Source organism: Protopterus annectens, chromosome 1.part1, assembly GCF_019279795.1.
Source record: "Protopterus annectens isolate FY-2018-M chromosome 1.part1, PAN1.0, whole genome shotgun sequence".
NCBI classification, from domain to species: domain Eukaryota; kingdom Metazoa; phylum Chordata; order Ceratodontiformes; family Protopteridae; genus Protopterus; species Protopterus annectens.
In genome coordinates this window covers 1633321001-1633341281 of record NC_056726.1, presented here as the reverse complement: position 1 = coordinate 1633341281, position 20281 = coordinate 1633321001, and the positions used below count along the sequence as shown (strand labels likewise).

General features: G+C 38.4%; 1 protein-coding gene across 1 annotated transcript in view; it reads right to left on the bottom strand.

Moving 5' to 3' along the window:
• DNALI1 (dynein axonemal light intermediate chain 1) overlaps window positions 1-20281 on the bottom strand; it is a 787801-nt gene that overhangs the window by 754523 nt on the left and 12997 nt on the right. Inside the window, exon 2 of the mRNA XM_044083710.1 lies at window positions 18250-18386. Coding sequence (XP_043939645.1) covers window positions 18250-18386 — 137 coding nt within the window. The remainder of the gene's footprint in view (window positions 1-18249; window positions 18387-20281) is intronic.

Genomic DNA, 20281 nt, shown 5'->3' with positions numbered 1-20281 from the left:
CATTAAGCTGGAGCTCCACTGCTTGTGTTACAAATTTGGATACGTCTTTTCCACATTACTATACCTACAGAAGATTAATCAAAATTATAATTTCTTAGGCTGATAAATACCATTCAGTTTTGTTACTGTAACACAATGTTGTACATTATAGCATTCATCATTTACAGCCTTATTCTGAACATCAGAAACATATTTTTCTTTCTTTCTTTTTAACCTAAAAGTTCCACTAGCAATAAATGTCGATCAGCCACATCTCTGAAGCTATATCTCAGGCAAAGAATCACAGAGTTATGTCCTGAACCTCGGTGCAACCTACCTTTCAGTCCAATAAAGCTGTTTTCTCCTGACATCATTATTGTGAAGAATATGGGTGTTTTTTCCATGTACTGATCACTTTCCTGTAGTCATTATGAATATCACCATGGGTCCCTCGTGAATGATTTTCCAGGCCCATCTTTCACCAACAAATGGTTCAGAGTATTAAATACAACTATGTTATATTTTATTGCCGATGACTTTTAAAGCTTATTTCCTGATAAGACATCTAAATTTGATTTAAACTGGCCTTCAACTTTCTAAAAAAAATCATGTTTTCTTATCAGTACATTATTACCATAAATGTAATCTATACTGGTTAAAGCTCTTGCCACCCCTATAGTGCCTTTTTTAGGCAAGGTTCAAAGGACAAAACCACCACCATAACAGATACAAGCATGCAAAATCTGAAGGTAATGCTACTCAATGCTAGAAGTTTAAACCTCAAAATGCACTCTCTCGAGGCACTCCTAAAAATGGAGAACATCAATATCTGTGCAGTAACTGAGACCTGGTTCAAGACTCCAGAGAGCACCCCTGCAATACCAGGCTACAACTCTTACCACACTTTTTGGCCACCAAACCAAGACCGAAACACTAAAGGTGGAGGAGTGTCCATATTCACCAAGGATATTCACACCTCCAGGCTAGTTGCCCAACACAATGCATCTGAAATTCTCCAGGTGCAATTAACACTAGGTAAGACTTCAATACAAACTGTAGCTTGCTACAGATCCCCCACCATGCCCCAAGATTCTCACTATACCTTTCTAAACATACTGGAAAATATTAAGATACAACCAAACACCCTAATACTGGGTGATTTCAACTATCATGCCATTAACTGGGAAAACTACTCAGGTACCAACACCTTTTCCCAACGGTTCTTGGAATTCATAAATTCCAACGCCCTGGATCAACTAATCCATTGTTCCACCAGGGACTCCAATATCCTAGACCTGGTCATTACCAACATGGGAGACAGATGCTCCACACCAGTGGTCACCCCCTCATTGGTCAGGTCTCACCATAAGCAAATCATCCTTGACATCTACATCCCACCCCCAACCCCTAGTAAGGAAACCTCTGTAAAAAAACTTCTCCAAAGCCAACTTCATGCTACTTAAGTCAGAAGTGACAAACTTCATGGCACCCATGTAGATGGGAGCTGAAAGGTCGACTGCTGAATCCTACACTAAGGCACTGTATGAGCACATCCACTTTTGCATGAATCGTGCTATCCCATATAGAACCACGACGCTCTCCTCCAAAAAAAGGAAGCCAATCTGGTGGCCCCCTGCCATAAACAAACTATACAACAGAAGGAAGAAATTGTTGCAGAAAAGAGGAAAATCCCAGGATGCAAAAAAAACCCTTACCAGCCTCAGTAAGAAGCTGGGATCCCTCATAAAATCCTCCAAAGCTAGTTACGAAAATAAAATTGCCAAAGATTACAAAGACAACCACAAGGCATTCTATAATTATGTCAAGAATCTAAATGGCAATGCTCAGATCTCCTCTGAGCTACAACAGAATGGCATTAAATATACCGATCCCAAGGATAGTGCCAATATCCTGGCAGATCGATTTAGTGCCAGCTTCACCCCCCTTTCACCCCCTAAAGAGCTCATCTCAATACTAAAGATTGCCAAATTCCAGTAATCATGGCCACACAGGTAGAAACCACATTCTCCAAAGCTAAGAATACAGCATCCATGGGACCAGATGACATCCTAGGCTGTGTAATACATGAACTACAAAATGAACTAGCACCTCACCTAAGTGTCATGTTTAATCATAGTCTCACCTCAGGCTTCATGCCCACTGAGTGGTGCAAAACTACAGTTATCCCACTCCACAAGGCGAGATCCACCTTGGATCCCAGGAACTACCGTCCCATCAGTCTGATGAGTCTGATCTGCAAGGGCAAGGAACACATTATCATGGAACTTATAAACAAAGACATTGGCAACCTTCAAACACTGGACCCCACCCAGTTTGGGTTTGTTAAGGGCCAATCTTGTCTCCTGAACCAGACTGACTTCTTCGAATCAGTCCTCAGAGCTGTGGACGAGGGTAAGGCAGTCCACACAGCCTATCTGGACCTTGTCAAGGCCTTCAACACAATCCCCCACTCTGGAATCATAGATAAACTTACTAAGCTGGGTATAAATCCCTACATCACTTGATGGGTTGCCAACAGGCTTACTGACAGAACCCAGACTGTAAAAGTAGCCGACTCCAAATCCAGCTCCAGACAAGTGACAAGTGGAGTACCTCAGGGTTCAGTCCTGGGACCGCTCTTGTTTGGCATCTACTTCTCTGAAGTACAGGCCAACACTAAGGGACTCTGGCTAACAAAGTTCCCAGATGACTGCAAACTGGGAGCCATTACTGAATCCACAAATGATGTGGACATTCTACAAAAGGGCCTTACAGAAATAGATGCTTGGTGCCAGAGCCATGGGATCAAGCTTAATCCCAAGAAATGTACAGTTATCCCCTTTGGGAAAAAACATGTACTCATGAATTACCACATAGGTGGCAGTACACTAAACACCGAAAGTGTGATGAGAGACATAGGGACACAGGTGGACAGTGGTCTCACCTTCGATAACAACTTCGCCACAACAGTCATGAAATCCTTCTATGTGGCACATCACATCACTAAGGGCTTTTCATCAAGAAAAAAGGAGGTCACTGTCCCACTGTACTCATCCCTCATTAGACCCATTATAGAGTACAACACCCCATTTGGTATGTACCTCACAAGACATCTGCAACAGGTGGAAAGGCCGCAGAAATACCTCACTGAAGAATCACAGGCTTAAAGCAGATGCCCTGTGCTGACCGTCTAAAAAACCTCCAGCTATACTCTGTGGCATATCGTCTACTCAGAGGCGATCTCTGCTTAACATACAAGGCCATGTCAAACTCTGAGCTGTTGGATATGCTCCACTTAAAAAAATTCCAATCCCTCAGAGCCAAACACTCCAGGGATCTAAACCTTATCATCACAATGAACAAAACATGCTGGTGGGATAGGTTCCTGACACAGAGACTCCTCATACTCTGGAATAGACTGCCCATGCATGTCAAACAGTGCTCCTTCTTGGCTCTCTTCAAAAGGAACCTTGACGACTGAATGGGAGATAGAAAATTCACCCCGGGAATCACGTCAGTCGCCCTGCTAGACAGGGTTCCAGGGAAGTAAATATTGTGGGAAGAAATATCAGGGGAATTGTTCGGCTAGGCTTGTATAGGCCCTAAGGCCAATAGCCTAGTACCAACCTATGAACCTAAGCATACCCTTAAATGCAAATAGAAAAAAAAATAGAGTCAAAAGGGTAAAACAAAAAGAAAAAGAGTATATTATGACACAAGGAGCTAAAGTACAGAACAAAGAACCAGGCTGAAGGGAAAAACAGGGACCGACAAACGAAGGTGGGTTGGACCATGCAGCAAAGGAAGATATTAGAGAGAGGCCATGAATGAGAAAGGGATTGTACCAGTACAGCAAAATATATAAGGCTCAGGGGAGGAAGTGACAGAATAAATAATGATGGCATAGTGTAGGATAGGGTCCAAACTAAAAAGAAAACAGTGAAACAAAAATATATGTATATACATACAGGAGATCAGGTAGACAATAGAAGAGTAAAGAAAAGTAAAATGTCACCTGAATTTCAAGATTTCATCTTGATAACCAGTGGGACTTACCTGAAAAAATGAATATGATTAATATGAACTCTAAGACAAAAAACACCAAATTATAAATTTTGGACAAAATATTGTTACATAAATAAAAGTAGTTTTTTTATAATATATTTCTGTTTTTTCTTGTTTCTTAATTAATTTAGATTATAGGTTATGCATTTTAGTAAAACTGGAATTAAATATATGTTGGATATAACTGCTGTTAAAAAAGGAGATCAGGTAAAAATATGTTAAGAGAGGGAGTGGCTGTAAAATTAATTTACCTGTCAGTTTTAAGGGTGACATGGTACAGTATGGTGCACTTGTGTAAAAGCCTGGAAAAGGTTCAGTTCTACATGAAATCAATGAAGGGATTAGGTTCATATGTAGTCATTAGGTATGTATTTTTGGAGACCACTGAAGAGCTTAGACTAGTTTCCCAATTGCCCTGGAGCACTATCTGGTTAAATGACTTACTCAGAGCCACACTGTAGGCAGGTGGAAACTGAGGGAATCAAACTCTATACCATAGGAAACATCTCAGCAACAGCTCATGGCTATAATCCCCTACACTGTCAGACTGCCAGATTGGTGAACTGGTATATAGTACAATAATGAAAAAAGTATATCTCTGTCTGAAATGTAAGATCACTAAAAAGAGAGCTGCTGAGGATTTTACACACCTGAGACAAAGGTCCAGCTCTTTACTCACAAGAAATAGGCCACAAATTCTAGTATTCAGATTACTTAAGTAATATAGAATTTATTCTTCAAAATGAAGCGCAAAACAACAATTTTACCACATCTGGCAGTTCTTACTGTCAGCAACAAGAACAACAAAGGTTTGTCTGCATCCACCAGTTTTCATCCATTAAGAGGTCATTAATGAGGTAGGAATGCTTCCAATCGGGGCGGATGTTATTGACATAATAAAGGGTATTAAATATGAAAAGTGTAATTTGGATTTATCACTGACATAACTGAACTCTTACCTTCACAGAACATAGAATCATAGGAGATTACTAGGCTATTGACCCAGAGGTTATTTTAAGCCTAGCCATTTGAACCCAATGTAATATTGTAGAAGTACTAGTCAATACCCAAGATTGCATTTTGTGATGACTGTCCATGTCCAGGAGGGTTGTGGGTGCTATCCCCTGTAAGAATCCACTCGTCCAGGTTCATCTTGAACAGTGTCATAGAGGTGCTCTGTTTCACATGAGTTGGTAGCCTGTTCCAAAGACAAGGCAGCAGCTGGGAGATAAAGCTGTCCCTCCAGCATGCCCTATTTAAGTCAAAGGCCATATTTAAGTCCCTGAAACAGGTAGCCCTACGACCATTTGTTTTATGGATATGCAATAAATTCATTAGGTTTGGGTCTTGGGTTGCTCTGTAGGCCAGGCATAAGTCTCCCCTAAGAAGTCTATACAATACTGAGTACAGTGACAGAGACTTTAGTCGATCCGTGTAAGGCGCATGCTGGAGGCCCTTGATCTTCTTTGTTAGAAACCTCTGAGGTCTCCCTAATTGCTGGAGGTGCTTAGTACAGTACATACCAAATGGAGCATTATACTAAATTATGGGTCGGATAAGTGCCAGGTATAGGGAATTATAACTTCTTTTGCTCTCAAAGTGATGCCTTTACTAATCAAGTGAGCTACGTGGAAAGCTATAGTTACAATGGTAGATACATGGTGGTTGAAGTTAAGGTCACGGTCAACCTGTGCTCCCAGGTCCCTTACCACTTCATGGGTACTTAGGGTATTGTTGTTGATTTGATATTATGAAGGGGAATTGTTTGTGCTGAAGGGAATGATGATGTAATTCTTTTCATTCAGTTTGAGACTGACTAATACACCAGTCGCTGGTCTGTGTGAGACCCTCCTGGAGTATACTGACATCATTTGTAGATTCAATGATTGCACCTAGTTTGTAGTCATTTGCAAACTTGGTCAGCCACAACCCTTTAATTTTGACCTGAACTTCTGAGAAGTATATACCAAACAGTAGGGGGCCTAGTACTTATTCCTGTGGTACCCTGCTGGCAACAGGTCTGCTGGTCGATGTGCAGTCACCTGCTTTGATACTATGTGTCCAGTTTGTGAGAAAGTTGGCAACCCATCTTACAACAAAGGAGTTTACATTCAGTTTGCTAAGTTTATTCGTAAGGCCTGAATGTGGGATTGTGTTGAAAGCCTTTGCCAAGTCAAGGTATGCTGTGTGCACAGATTTGCCCTCATCAATGCCAGTGACATTGTTTTTAAAAATAAAGATATTCATGTTAACACTAACTGTCTGTAAATGTGATGAGTCAAATGTGGTTAAAATCTCAGGTTATGAATTGATAACATTGAGCTCAGAATCTTACCTCTTGGTTTAAAACATATTCCAACCATTTTGTAGCTACACCAAATGAAAATGTATATTTTAAACTGGTGAGAAAGTCACTTTTGTTGTATCATTGTCATACCACTCATCTGGTTCATATTTTGGTCCGTTCTTCATAAAATTTGTAGTTTTGTGGCATTCCTATCCTTTAGAAAATGCTTGTTAAATCAAAACCTGTTATTATAACAACATTCTAAGATTACAAGAGCAATATTGGAAATATGTCTCTGATGTTGTCCCTTTGTATACCCCCTCTTCCAAGTTATTTTTGCCTCTTTTCAGAATTCCTGAGCAATGATGTTGAGAGGTGTGGTCATTTTAATAACTTCGGTAGCAAGGCTTTTTCTCTTTAGACAATACTGGATAATGCTACAAGTCCTGCTGATTTAGACAATGCATTTTTCCAGTTCTGATGACAGCAATATGGTCAGTGCTTACTACTTCTTAGATACTTAATGTATTACAACTATATGCACTTTTATTATACAATTAATTAATGATACCATGAAAGATTTTTTTTCTGCAATGTTAAAATCTGACTTACAATGTTCAATGAATATTTGCAGAATATGATTCATAGATTCATAGATTAGTACTAGGCTAACTGCCCTTGCAAGCCATTTTAAGCTTAGCCAAGTATCCCTTGTGAGACTCAAACCCTGCACCTTGTGTTTGTAAGGCAAACACCTTAACCATTAGGCCACCCTCCCAACCCCTGAAAAATGTTCATTATAGTCTAACAAGGAATGAAACACTTTTAAACATCTGGCATACAATACATATTTAATTTCTAAAACTGCAGGCAAAGGGAAACATATAATGGCACTGAATCTTACATTATGCTAAAATAAGTTAGAAATATCTATTAGAAGAAGATTATATACATTTACAAGGTGATTTTTCAAGTTTATGAAAATTGAGTTTTATGATTTACTAAGTAATGGTGAGAGTTTAGACTACTGAGATACCACCACAGCACTAAAACTTTGAAAACATTTTATTGTCAAGAATCCTTATATCTTCACATTTTACTGCCTCCCAAAGATATACAAAATCCTACTAGACCACCACAGAAACTGTTTCAAGTTACAATAACATTTTACAGAATGCTGGTTTAGTTATTTATGAATATTAATTAAATAATGTGTTAAGTAAGGTTCCTAGAATAGGAATTTCAGCCTTTTTTTGCCAAACAATTTCTATACTTCATTGGCCTGAAAAAGTACTAGTTTTACTAGATGAGGATAGTTTTTACATAAATACTAAGCATAGCTTTATCTATGAATCTAACATATTCTAAAATAACCTCACCTGTCTCAGGTTGTATTACCAAACTTAATTTTGTCTTAACAATATTTTTCTCTACTGGTGCCCTGTATGCACCCTTTAGGTGGACTACATTAGCAAACAGGTTGGAGGGGACAGATCAACAAAGTTGCTGTATGCAGATGATGTGGCATTACAGGCTGACTCTGAGCTATAACTTCAGCAAAGGATAGGCGAATGGAATGCAAAACTGAAGGCACAGATAAGACGGTGGTAATGGCAGCAAATTGGGGAAATCAGAAGAAGTTGAGAATAGAGATAGAAGGGAAGATAGTGGAACAGGTAAACAACTTCACGTATTTGGGAGGGGTGGTTGAGGAGAAGGGAAGTCCGAATAAAGAGGTCCAAAGCTAGAATCAGAGGGGCTGCAGTCAACTGGCATAGAGTCTCAGATGTAGTCTATGACAGAAGAATGCCAAAGAAGCTGAAAAGTAAGGTGTACAAGACAGTGGTGCAACCAGTACTACTGTATGGTACAGAAACCTGGGCAGTAAAGGCAGAACAGTGGAAGCTAGAGGTGATGGAAATGAAGTGCCTGAGAAGGGTGGCAGGATGCACACTGTGGAACAAATGAAGAAACAAGGACATAAGAGCAGAAGCCAAAATAGCTCCAATTGCAGAAAAGATCAAAAAGAACAGATTACAGTGGTTTGGGCACATGTGCAGAAAAGCAGAAGACAATCTGGTGAGGAAGATTTGGGACAAACAGGAAGAGGGTAAGAGGAAACGGGGATGTCCAGCAAAGAGGTGGATGGATTGTGTGAAAGAAGATCTGCGACAGTCAGGCATAAATGTTGAAGAAGACAAGATTGTGGCATTGAATCGAGAAAGTTGGTGACAGTTAACATGATACCCTGACCCCGTGTAGAAAAAATGGGAAAAGGGGCTGATGATGATGATGAATGGGTGCACCCTTTCCATCTTCACATGCTAATCTACCTATGTTTATTTAAAATTGAGAACAGTCACAGTCACACGTTTCTGAAAGTGAGAGTGCAATATCATATTACTGATTTAATGTTTGCATATAAAGAAAACATCAAACTTTTATTTTGTTCAGGGCTTATCTTCAAATAGATATTCTGGAATGAAAAAAATCAGAAGTTGCACATATGCAAGGATAACTACTGAGAAGACTAGAATTATTATTTTAGATTCTCATTTTGGTAAGAGACATTTTATTTATGGACTAGTTCTACTGCAGCCAAAAATTTGTAGTTATTTCCACCTGCTAAGAAAAAAGTTCTGTAAACAGTAAATATGGCATGGGCAGGCTTGCCACTGCAATTCAAAAATGAGCTTGGCATTTGAACCCTACTGCATTACAAGTTGCTTAGGACTGTGAACAAAATGAGATCGCTACATGATATGCTAGGCCGAAACAAAATAATGGCATATATGTTGATTGCCACGTGCAGGGGCAAAATGTTAATGTGCAACTAAGGTGAAATGGCAGTCCAAAGAAAATAACAGGTATGTTCTTACCCTATCAGTGGATCCATGAATTGCCTCTCCTTGATGGGTAATGTCATAACTATTTATCTTTTCATAACCAACCAACAAATCCCATCATTTTTTTCAAATCAATTTTTTTCTGAATGATTCCTATAAATGCTATCTAATGATATGCAATGTGAAATTTTACTTCATATATGTATATATGTAAATATGGATATTACTATAGTTCTACTTTATTATTGATTTCAACCTGTATTTTATTTTCCCTGGAATGTTTCTTCATGGGATTGTGTGAAAATTGTCCTTCTGAGCTCAGTTGAACTATCCTAGTAAATAAATAAATACATACGTACATAAATAATTGGGTCTTCCTCTCTACTAATCATGCACAATTACACATTTTGTTTGGAAAATCCTGTGCTCAGGGATGCATGCAAACAGTGATGGTGCACTCTAGGATATTTTGCTCTAACTACATAACAGTACCTAACCCTTAATTCCTCTAGTTTGCTGCCAATATCAGTGAGCATACTGCTTGTAAATAAAAAAACAATGAAGATTTGATATTTACACTACACCACAAAGAAGCAATATATAAGAATATTATTGCATGACCTCCAGGGAGCTCCAATAGCTGACCCTGGATGTAGAGGCTGCATACACACAGAGGCATGGCAGGGACTTATGTGTGGCCCATCAAGAAGAAGCTATTAGAAATCAAATAAAATGGCAAAAATGCATTATTGTAGCTATCATTTGGAATATTATTTGACTGGTCCGATTGCTGAATTGAATCTCAAGCAATAGATCATCTGGTGGAAGAAGCTGGATGCCAGACTAAGGACCAAAGCTCTTAAGGCTAAGTCCTAGTACAAAAGTAACCCAACTTCTAGAATCACAATTAAAGCAGTGTTTTTTGGTAAAGCAATAGGCAAGACACCAAGTGTCATTGGAATGGACAGGTGCAGTGGAAACATTCCCAAAGCAAGCAAAGGAAATATTAGCACTACTGTTGGAGTGACCTCTGACAGCAGCGTTTTCCACTAGTCAGTTCTAGACCCAATGGTAACAGACAATGCAACTGGCAACGAACATAGAAAAGGTTTGCTTGGCAACTACATGCCTGTCCCTCTGGACTGCAAAGGAAATTATCAGCTGTCCAGTCTTCCTAAAATCAAACATATGCTTCAGATAAACCCTAAACTAGTGATACATAAAGTTTAGTTCTACAACCATCTCCCTACATCTAACAAATTCTACTATGTGTTGACATCCTCTGTTGAATTTTCTGATAAGGAAATTCTCTACTTCCTACAAAATATCATTCATATTCTATAATTTTATCATTTTCACACCTCCATGTAACAACATTCTATCTTTCTAAATCAAAATATTACATCACCATCCAACTTTACTCGTGAAATGCAAAAAAAAAACACAATCCAAGATGAGAAATTAATGCTGACAAAGAAAAAGATGGTAAAATGGAACAATTTATTCCCCAAGTTCTGGTACCTCGGCTATTCACCTTCTGTGGAACAATTCAAAAACAAAACACCATCTCTTTATATAGCCATAATGCCAATCATTATTCAATTAATTAATTAATCAGTCAAAGAACAACAAATATCCATGCTCTTAAAGTGCCATTATATAGATGAAACAATCTATCAAATGTAAATAACTATGAAAAGGAACACATAGAAATACATAGAAAATACTTTTATATTTTCTTCCCCTTACAAATTCTAAAGTCTCATACAGAAAATATACCTCATACAGATGCTATGATCTAGCTCTTCTAAATGCATTAATTATCATACAATAATAAACTTATGACTCTAAATAATGAATTAAATAACATTACCTTAAGTACATCTGATAAAACAATTTAAAACGTTTCTTGGAATCAATAAAAAACAGATTACAGTACTCTAACACCATTCAAAAAGTGATGTTACTATTTAAATTCATACCCCTAGGATATAATGTATGATAATTAACTATCATTCTGCATTCCAATTTGTTCAATTCCTTTTTAAAGTTGCCTAAAGAACCCCTTAGTTGTGCCAACACATTGAAACTAAACCCCTCTACTACACCATTGTGCACGGACATGAAATGAGAAGCCACTGGGCTATCTATGTTATTTCTCCTAATGTCACCTAAATGCTCTAAAATACATACCTTCAACTTCCTCATGGTCTGACCTATGTACCAGAGTGGCCTAGCACAGTTACATCCAATAACATAGATCACCTTTGGGAATGACAATCAAACCTTTCAAAAGCATAATAGCTTTTACCATTGATCTTTACACCATGCTAAGTTTCTAACACTATTGCACACTGAACATTGTCTACATCTGTGCATGCCTACATTGCTTCCATCCTTAGGGCAGTCTAGTTTCTTAGTGAGTAGCTCCTTCAAATTACTATATCTGTTGTATGAAAAAGTGATGTGCCTGGGAAATAACCTACCAACCAACACATCATGTACAACTATGTGCATGAATTGCCACACAATTTTTTTTCCAACATCCCTGAAAAATTAGAGAACTTAGTTACAAAAAATAACTTGTCAGTTTCATCTTGATACTGATGTTCCCTATTAAAACAATTCCAGCCATGATGACCTTTCCCACACAACTTATGCTTAATCCTAGAAAGAGCCATCTCAGAATATCCTCTGGATGATAACCTCTCCTGTACTTCATTCAAAAACTTTTCACGAACTTGAGGTTCAGAGGTATTTCTACAAATCCTCCTGAATTCACCCTCTGGAATGCCCTGATTAGATGGGGAGGATGCATACTACTGGCATGCAAAAAAATTGTTTACAGAATTAGGTTTTCTATAAGGTCTATATTGGACTATATCCTGCTCTCCAGTATAAAACTCAGCATCCAGAAATGCTATGTTTTTAGACTGACATTCCCAAACAAATTTCAGCCCATGTGTATTCTCATTAAGATCCTGCATAAACTTCAAAAACAACGACTGGCTGCCTCTACATATGAAAATGAGATAATCAATATATTGTTTGTAAAAAGCAACATTATTAACAAAATAAGGGTTACGAAGCATAAATTCCTTTTCACATTCTCCCATATAGATGATGGATAAGATGGGGCAAATGCTGCCCCACATCATGGTCCCCTTGACTTGTAAATAAAAATCTCTCTTCCACACAAAATAACAGTGTGTTAAACTAAATTCAAGAAGAGATAACAAAAAAGTATTACGGGGACCTTCTCCCATCATCTTCTTCATGGCTTCCAAACTCCATAATTTGCTAATATTGGTATACAAAGATGATACATCAACTGTAACCCAGAAATATTCTGTAGTCCACTTCATACCATGTAATGCTTTACAGACATCATTGGTGTTCTTAATATGAGATGGTACCTTAATCAAGTATTTCTTAAAATGGAAATCCAAAAATATGTTAACTTTCTCTATATATATGATCCCACACCAGAAATGATGGGTCTCCCCGGTGGATTATTTATGCATTTATGAATTTTGGGGATGGCATATATATAAGGATGCTTAGGTTCACTCACCATAAGTTTTTTAACATTACTGACTTTTAAAAATCTCAGCCTCTCCCCTTTCTCCAACAATTCACAAAGTTCATCATTAAATTGTTTTAATGGGTTACCTGACAACTTCTTATAGGTTCATATGTAGGTACTAGGCTATTGGCCCTAGGGCCTATATAAGCCTAGCCAAAGGTACCTTGGCTTTCGCCACCCAAGAAAATTATTTTCCTGTGCCACTGTCAAGCAGAGCCACAGAAGTGATCCCTGGGGTGAATTTCCTATCTCCCATCCAATCATCAAGATTTTTCTTGAAGAGTGCTAATGAGGAGCTTTGTTTGATATAGATAAGTAGTTTGTTCCAAAGTATGGGAAGTCTCTGGGACAGGAATCTATCCCTCCAGCATGTTCTGTTTATTGTGGTGACAAGGGTTAGGTCCCTAGACCATGTAGCTCATAGGGATTAGGATTTCTTTAAGTGGAGCATGTCTAAAAGCTCTGGGTTTGACATAGCTTTATGTGTTAGGCAGAGATCGCCTCTGAGTAGGCGATATGCAACGGAGTAAAGCTGCAGTTTTTTGAGACGGTCTGCATAGGGCATCTGTTTGAGGCCAGTAATCCTCTTTGTGAGGTATTTCTGTGACCTTTCCAGTTGTTGTAGATGTCTTGTGAGGTTCATACCAAAAGGGGCATTGTACTCTATAATGGGTCTAATGAGTGACGAGTAGAGGGGAACAATGACCACTTTTTTCCTGGATGCGAAACCTTTTGTGATGAGGAGTGCCACGTAGAAGGATTTCCTGACTACTGTGGTGATGTGATTATCAAAAGAGAGACTACTGTCCACCTGTGTCCCAAGGTCTCTTATCACACTTTCAGTGTTAAGTAGACTATCGCCTATGTGGTAGTTCATGGGTACTGAGTTTTTACCAAAAGGGATGATAATGCACTTTTTGGCATTGAGCTTGAGGCCATGGCTTTGACACCAGGCATCTGTCTCAGCAAGGCCCTTTTGAAGGATGCCCACATCTTTTGGAGTTTTGATTATGGCTCCTAGTTTGCAGTCATCTGCGAACTTCGTTAGCCAAAGACCTTCTGTGTTGGCCTGTACTTCAGAGAAGTAGATATCAAACAGGAGAGGACCCAGGACTGAACCCTGTGGTACTCCACTTGTCACTGGTTTGAAGTTGGATTTGGAGTCTGCTACTTTCACAGTGTGGGTTCTGTTAGTGAGCCAGTTGGCAACCCATCTTGTGACATACGGATTTATACCTAGTTTAGTGAGTTTATCTATAATTCCAGAGTGGGGGATGTTGTTGAAAGCCTTGGCGGGATCTAGATAGGCTGTGTGAACCACCTTACTCTCATCTACGGCTTTGGTGACTGCTTCACAGAAGTCTAGCAGGTTTAGGAGACATGATCTGCCTTTTACAAACCCGAACTGGGTGGGGTCCTGAGTTTGGAGATTACCAATGTCATTGTTTATAAGTTCCATGATTATATGTTCCATAGCCTTGCAGACCAGGCTCATTAGGCTAATGGGGTGGTAGTTTCTGGAGTCAGTGGTGGCTCCCCCTTTGTGGATTGGGATAACTGTCACTGTGCGCCATTCAGTGGGCACATAGCCTGAGGTGAGGCTATGATTGAACATGGTACTTAGGTGGGGTGCTAGTTCATTCTGTAGTTCATGTAGGACACAGCCTGGGATGTCATCAGGTCCCATGGATGCTGTGTTCTTGGCTTTGGATAGTGTGTTTCTTACCTGTGCAGCCGTGATTACAGGAACTTTGCATTCTTCTGGTATAGAGATGGGCCCTTTAGGGGGTGACAGGGGGGTAAAGGTAGCACTGAACCTATCTGCCAGGATGTTGGCAATATCAGTTGGTTCTGTATATTTAGTGCCTTTGTGCTGTAACTCAGAGCAGATCTGAGTGTTGCCATTGAGATTCTTGACATAGCTGTAGAATGCTTTGTGGTTGTCTTTAGAGTCAGTGGTGATTTTATTTTCATAACTAGCTTTGGAGTATTTTATAAGGGATCTCAGCTTCTTACTGAGGCTGACCAGGGAGTTTCTCCAATCATGGGATTTTACTATTTTTTGCAACAGTTTCTTTCTTCTGTTGTAGAGTTTGTTTATGGCAGGGGACCACCAGATTGGCTTCCTTTTTTTGGAGGATAGCATCTTGGTTCTGTTAGGGATTGCATGAGCCATGCACTCATGTAAGTGCTTATAAAGTGCATTTGTGTAGGATTCAGCAGTTATACCTCTATTGTCCGTCAGCATGGGTGTCGTGAAGTTTGCCACTTCTGTCTTAAGAAGCGTGAAGTTGGCTTTGGAGAAATTTTTTACTGTGGTTTCCCTAATGGGGGTAGGGGAGGGATGTGGACACATTTTCCTCTAGCAGATCCTGAACAATGCTATCATAATGTTCCTTATTCATGATGACCCAATTCCCACCTTTATCTGCTGGTCTAACAGCTATTTTATCCAAATTAATTCTTAACTGTTTCAGAGCTGACCACTCGTTTTTATTAAGGTTATAATTCATCTTGTTGTTTTTCAAAATTTAAAATATTCCTGCTCAACTCTAACACAAACTGTGTGTGCAACTACATTAATAGCTGTAGAACGTTTAGAGGGCATAAACATATTATTTGCAGGAAAATGTGGTACAATCATATGTCCATAACCCACTCCAAACCCTTCCTAATTTAGTACATTCTCTTCACCAGTATCATTTTCAAAACTTTGCTCATCGAAAATATCATAAATGCTCAAGTTTAACAAATCATCACTATCAGAAATACTTCACACTTCCAAATTTCAATGTTTTTCATATTCAGAAAACTAAACTCTCAAATTAAGCTTACGAACAAACTTTTTGACATCAACAATGATGTCTGCTAACATGGGAAGCTTAGTAGGTATGAATCTGGTTCCTTTAAACAACACATTATGCATGTCCTCAGACAATGGCATATTAGATAAATTGATTACATTTAAATCATTTTCGCATGAGGAACACACCACTTCATCGTTACACAAACTCTCGTTATGCTCATTTATGATATGCAGGGCATTATCCAAAATTACATACTCATTGTCCTGCACATTGTCCAACACATTGATGGACCTCAAAGGGTCATAATGAAGTAATGTCCTTACTTCTATCTGTTGTTTTTGTGAAATCTCCTTTAATTCTTCCGAGACCGGGTTTGCACCTGTGAGCTCACCTTGCCGGACTCTTGGGCGTTTTCTGTTAATTCCGCCCTCTCTGGCAAACTCTCCACACCAATTTCTTCAAAGGACATACTGTTTCTGCTGCCACTGGTATCCATCAATGAACACGAAGTCCCATCTTCCTTCCTGGACATGCGCACTCTGTATTTCTGCCGATAACGATGTCCCTTACGTTGCCAAGTGTACACATCATCATCAACAAAATCCCTCACATCTCTGTTTAATTTATGCTTTTTGCATTCCAAAACATCCACTTTCACCTTGTTAACCTTCTCATTAATGTTTCTGAATGCACTCTGAAAAGCAGTGTGAGGGGTTTTCTCCATCAAACTTTTGCAGTTCAACAATCTCCCCCTGCAATTTATCGACAGTTCTGCTGTTTCTCTTTATCAGAATTCTAAGCCAGTTCAAAGTACATTCCTGCGCGACTTGCCTCCATTCAAGAAGCAGATCATTTTCATCACCTGCAAAACCCCGAGCAGGCAGCCTATCAATGCGTAAGCCCCTAGGGGTAATGCTCAAGGAGACATAATTCTCCAAACATTTTAAGTCATAAAAAAAACATTACCTCCTTGGACATGAGACGCTCTAAATTATTAGAATCTTCTGTAAAAGAATCAGATACATTGACAGACCAAAAGTCCATATCAGCAAACTTGCATTCCCTTTCCTTCAAAAAATCCGCAAACAACAAGCCATTACCAGGATTGGATACCTCAGCGTTAACTGAACTCATAACAAAGAAATTCAAAATACTACACCACCATCCAACTTCTACTCATGAAATGCTAAGAAAAACACAATCCAAGATTAGAAATTAACGCTGACAAAGAAAAAGATGGTAAAATGGAACCCTTTATTCCCCAAGTTCTGGTACCTCGGCTATTCGCCTTCTGTGGAACAATTCAAAAACAAAATACCATCTCTTTATATAGCCATAATGCCAATCATTATTCAAGTAATTAATAAATCAAAGAACAACAAATATACATGTTCTTAAAGTGCCACTATATAGATGAAACAATCTATCAAATGTAAATAACTATGAAAAGGAACACATAGAAAATACTTTTTATATTTTCTTCCCCTTACAAATTCTAAAGTCTCATACAGAAAATATACCTCATACAGATGCTATGATCTTGCTCTTCTAAATGTATTAATTATCATACAATAATAAACTTATGACTCTAAATAATGAATTAAATAACATTACCTTAAGTACATCTGATAAAACAATTTAAACATTTCTTAAAATCAATAAAAAACAGATTGCAGTACTCTAACACCATTCAAAAAGTGATGTTACTATCTAAATTCATACCGCTAGGATATAATGCATGGTAATTAACTATCATTCTGTATTCCAGCTTGTTCAATTTCTAAAAGTATTTTCTATGTATTCCTTTTCATAGTTATTTACATTTGATATATTGTTTTTTTTTTTTTTTGCATCTTTCTAAATCAACCAAAACAGAGGTAAGTTTTTTCCTTTTCCCGTGTAGTGGAGGCTTCTGCTTCTTCAACTACATTCTCAAAATTTTCTTTGTAGACTGATACAGCTCTTTTAACCTTGAGAGCATTATCATTTCTACCACTCAACAAAGCAATGTCCAAGTCCCCACACCCAAAACAATCCTTGGATTGACTAAAGTAGTGAACAATACATCTTTCATTCTCTAGTAAGGTGCATTAACAATTTGTAAAATTGTATCACCAATCATGTGTAGCAATACTTTTACTTATCTACATAGAGTCCTAAGGTCCCATATAGTTCTGATCATCCTGGCATGTTATTCTTCATCTATATTGGCATTTAAAATGCATTCATTGTCTTGTTTGAAAACAGTCACATTTTGGATGAGAACTTGCCATACCTTCTGAAAGTTTCTTTTCCCCCAAAGTCTTTCCAAGGTAAAACCCCTTGCCTTTGTTCTACAAAATGTAATACTATTCTACAACCAAAACTGCCTAGTAATTTGTGCTATAATTTCACTTACTTACTTATTTATTATATCTAGCTTGTTGCCAAAACTTTAAGTATAAGAAAAATGAAAGATTTGGAAAACAATATTTGTCAGTTCATTTCAATATAAACAATCTTGTACCGTTTAGTTGTCACTGAAATCATGTAACCCTGGCAAGAATATAACAAGCAGTAAGAACCAAAGAGCATTTAGGACCAAAAGACCTGCTCATAAAGTAGTGACAAAGCTTTTCAAAGTACATTTGTCCTGAGTAAACACCATACCATTAACCATAAGTCATCCTAGAACTATACCTTGGTGGCAAAATTGCATTTAGAATTTCCTCAGTCTGCTGTTTGCTTCCATCGAGTGGAGGTGTCTTTGGTTTGGGTGGTGATGGAACTGGACCAGATGATGCTGGCTGCTGTGGACTTACCTTCAAAGGACGAGACTTAAGAAAAAAAAATAGAAGCATTATGTCATCTACAGGTCATCTATAAAGTTATAAAGTACTTTGTGTGTTATCCTTTCAAGAGTTCTACCAAAATTTAAAATCAATTTCTTGAAACTGCATTACTAGTAAACATGAAATTATTTTCACATGGTAGACTAGAAACACTAACAGCAGTATTTACATTAGTAAAGAACAGTCAGCTGCATCTAGATTGTCTACCACTATATCTGAAGATATTGCATAAAATGTTGTCCCTAAAAGCTTTTCTGATCTGAGCTGCCTGAAATTAGACATGTTGCCTTGGTATTAGACTACAGACAGAACTAGGAATGCTTGTCAAAATAATAGTTAAATGCCTTAGTTCCAAAGTTTATACCACAAAATGTAAGACTAAGCATTACAGGCATTAAGTTCTGACTGTGACTCAAATGGCCCAGGACTGGTAAACAACTTGAGTTCTGAAGGGGCCAGCTGTAAAAGGAGGAATGAACAGCTGAGGTCAACTCACCCATCCCAAAGGGAGGACATAATCCTGACTCTACTATGAGCCTAACACTTGAAAAACACTGAGTGCCAACCTAGGAATATGGGCTGAGTGCATGCTCTGGTTTGCAAAGTAGTGCTTGCACTATATTTGGCTGTAAGCCATGTGTGGAAGCATGTACCAAACCTACCCCCACTTTGGTGTACACAGTGGGACTCAAGGAGGTGGGCTTACAGCATACAGCAAGAAAAAAAATCAAATGCCTTGTTGAATGATAGGCATGATCTCTGACTTTTGACCTACATTCACTGGTGCCAGTAGAATGGGGGAAACAGATGGAATGAATGAGTCAAATGAAGAAAAGGCTAGAAGAAGGCAAACGTATGGAAAATGCAATGTTTCTAAATATTAAATCTGTCTAGTACTTCCAATACCTTTATATTATTTTAGTTTACATTTTAGTCTTGTTTTTAAGACACTGGCTTTTACTGGCATCTATTTAATCACTTCCATCTCTACCGTCTGTATCCATGCATTTAAATCACTGCTTTTGATTCTTCACCTCTGTAGCTCTTCTACCATCCTCAACATGTCATGGTCGACTGGTAGCAGAAAAATCCTCTAATTCAGTAGAATATACAGTAATCAGAAGTAGGTGCTTAGTTTTCTATGCTGATTCTGTGTAGGACATCATAAGCCTGTCAAGGTTTCCATGTGTAACTTAATTTAGGCAGGATCAACACCATGCAATTGTGCTTGCATTTTAACATTTCTCAGAAAAATCCTGGAAGAACACCGCTGGATGCTTCAAGTAGTAAAAATAGGAACTTTTAATAAAAGCTGGTACAAAACAGATAAGCGCTTTTGGGTTGGTAGCCCTTCATCAGATGAATAACAGAAATCAAAACTCACAATTTAAACTAAACATCTTCCAATCAGCATCTAGTAAAAAACCCGCCTATTTTTCAGGGTGGGTTTCACTGGGATGACATCATTAAGACCCAGCCCCCTGTGGGCCATCAGCTGTATAATCCATCTAGACTCAATTAATTCAGTTAATTGTTTGATGTCTCCACCCCTTCTACCCAAACTAACATTAACTATAGCCCTAAAGCTAAAATTGTGTGTGGGATTATCTTGAATATGTCTAAAGAGGGCATTGTGCTGATCACTGTTCCTAATGGCAGATAAATGCTGTAGGATCCTGACCTTAAACATATTGTTGGTTTTGCCCACATAAAAACAAGGGCAAGAACCACAATTGGCCAGATAAACAATGTCCTTCATTCTACATGTAGCCCTGGCTTTTAAAGAAAAGATTCTACCTGAGACAGGATGCAGAAAAGTAGTGTCATTATTGATAAAGGCGCAGGCCTTACAGGTACCACAAGGTACAGTGCCTGCTTGT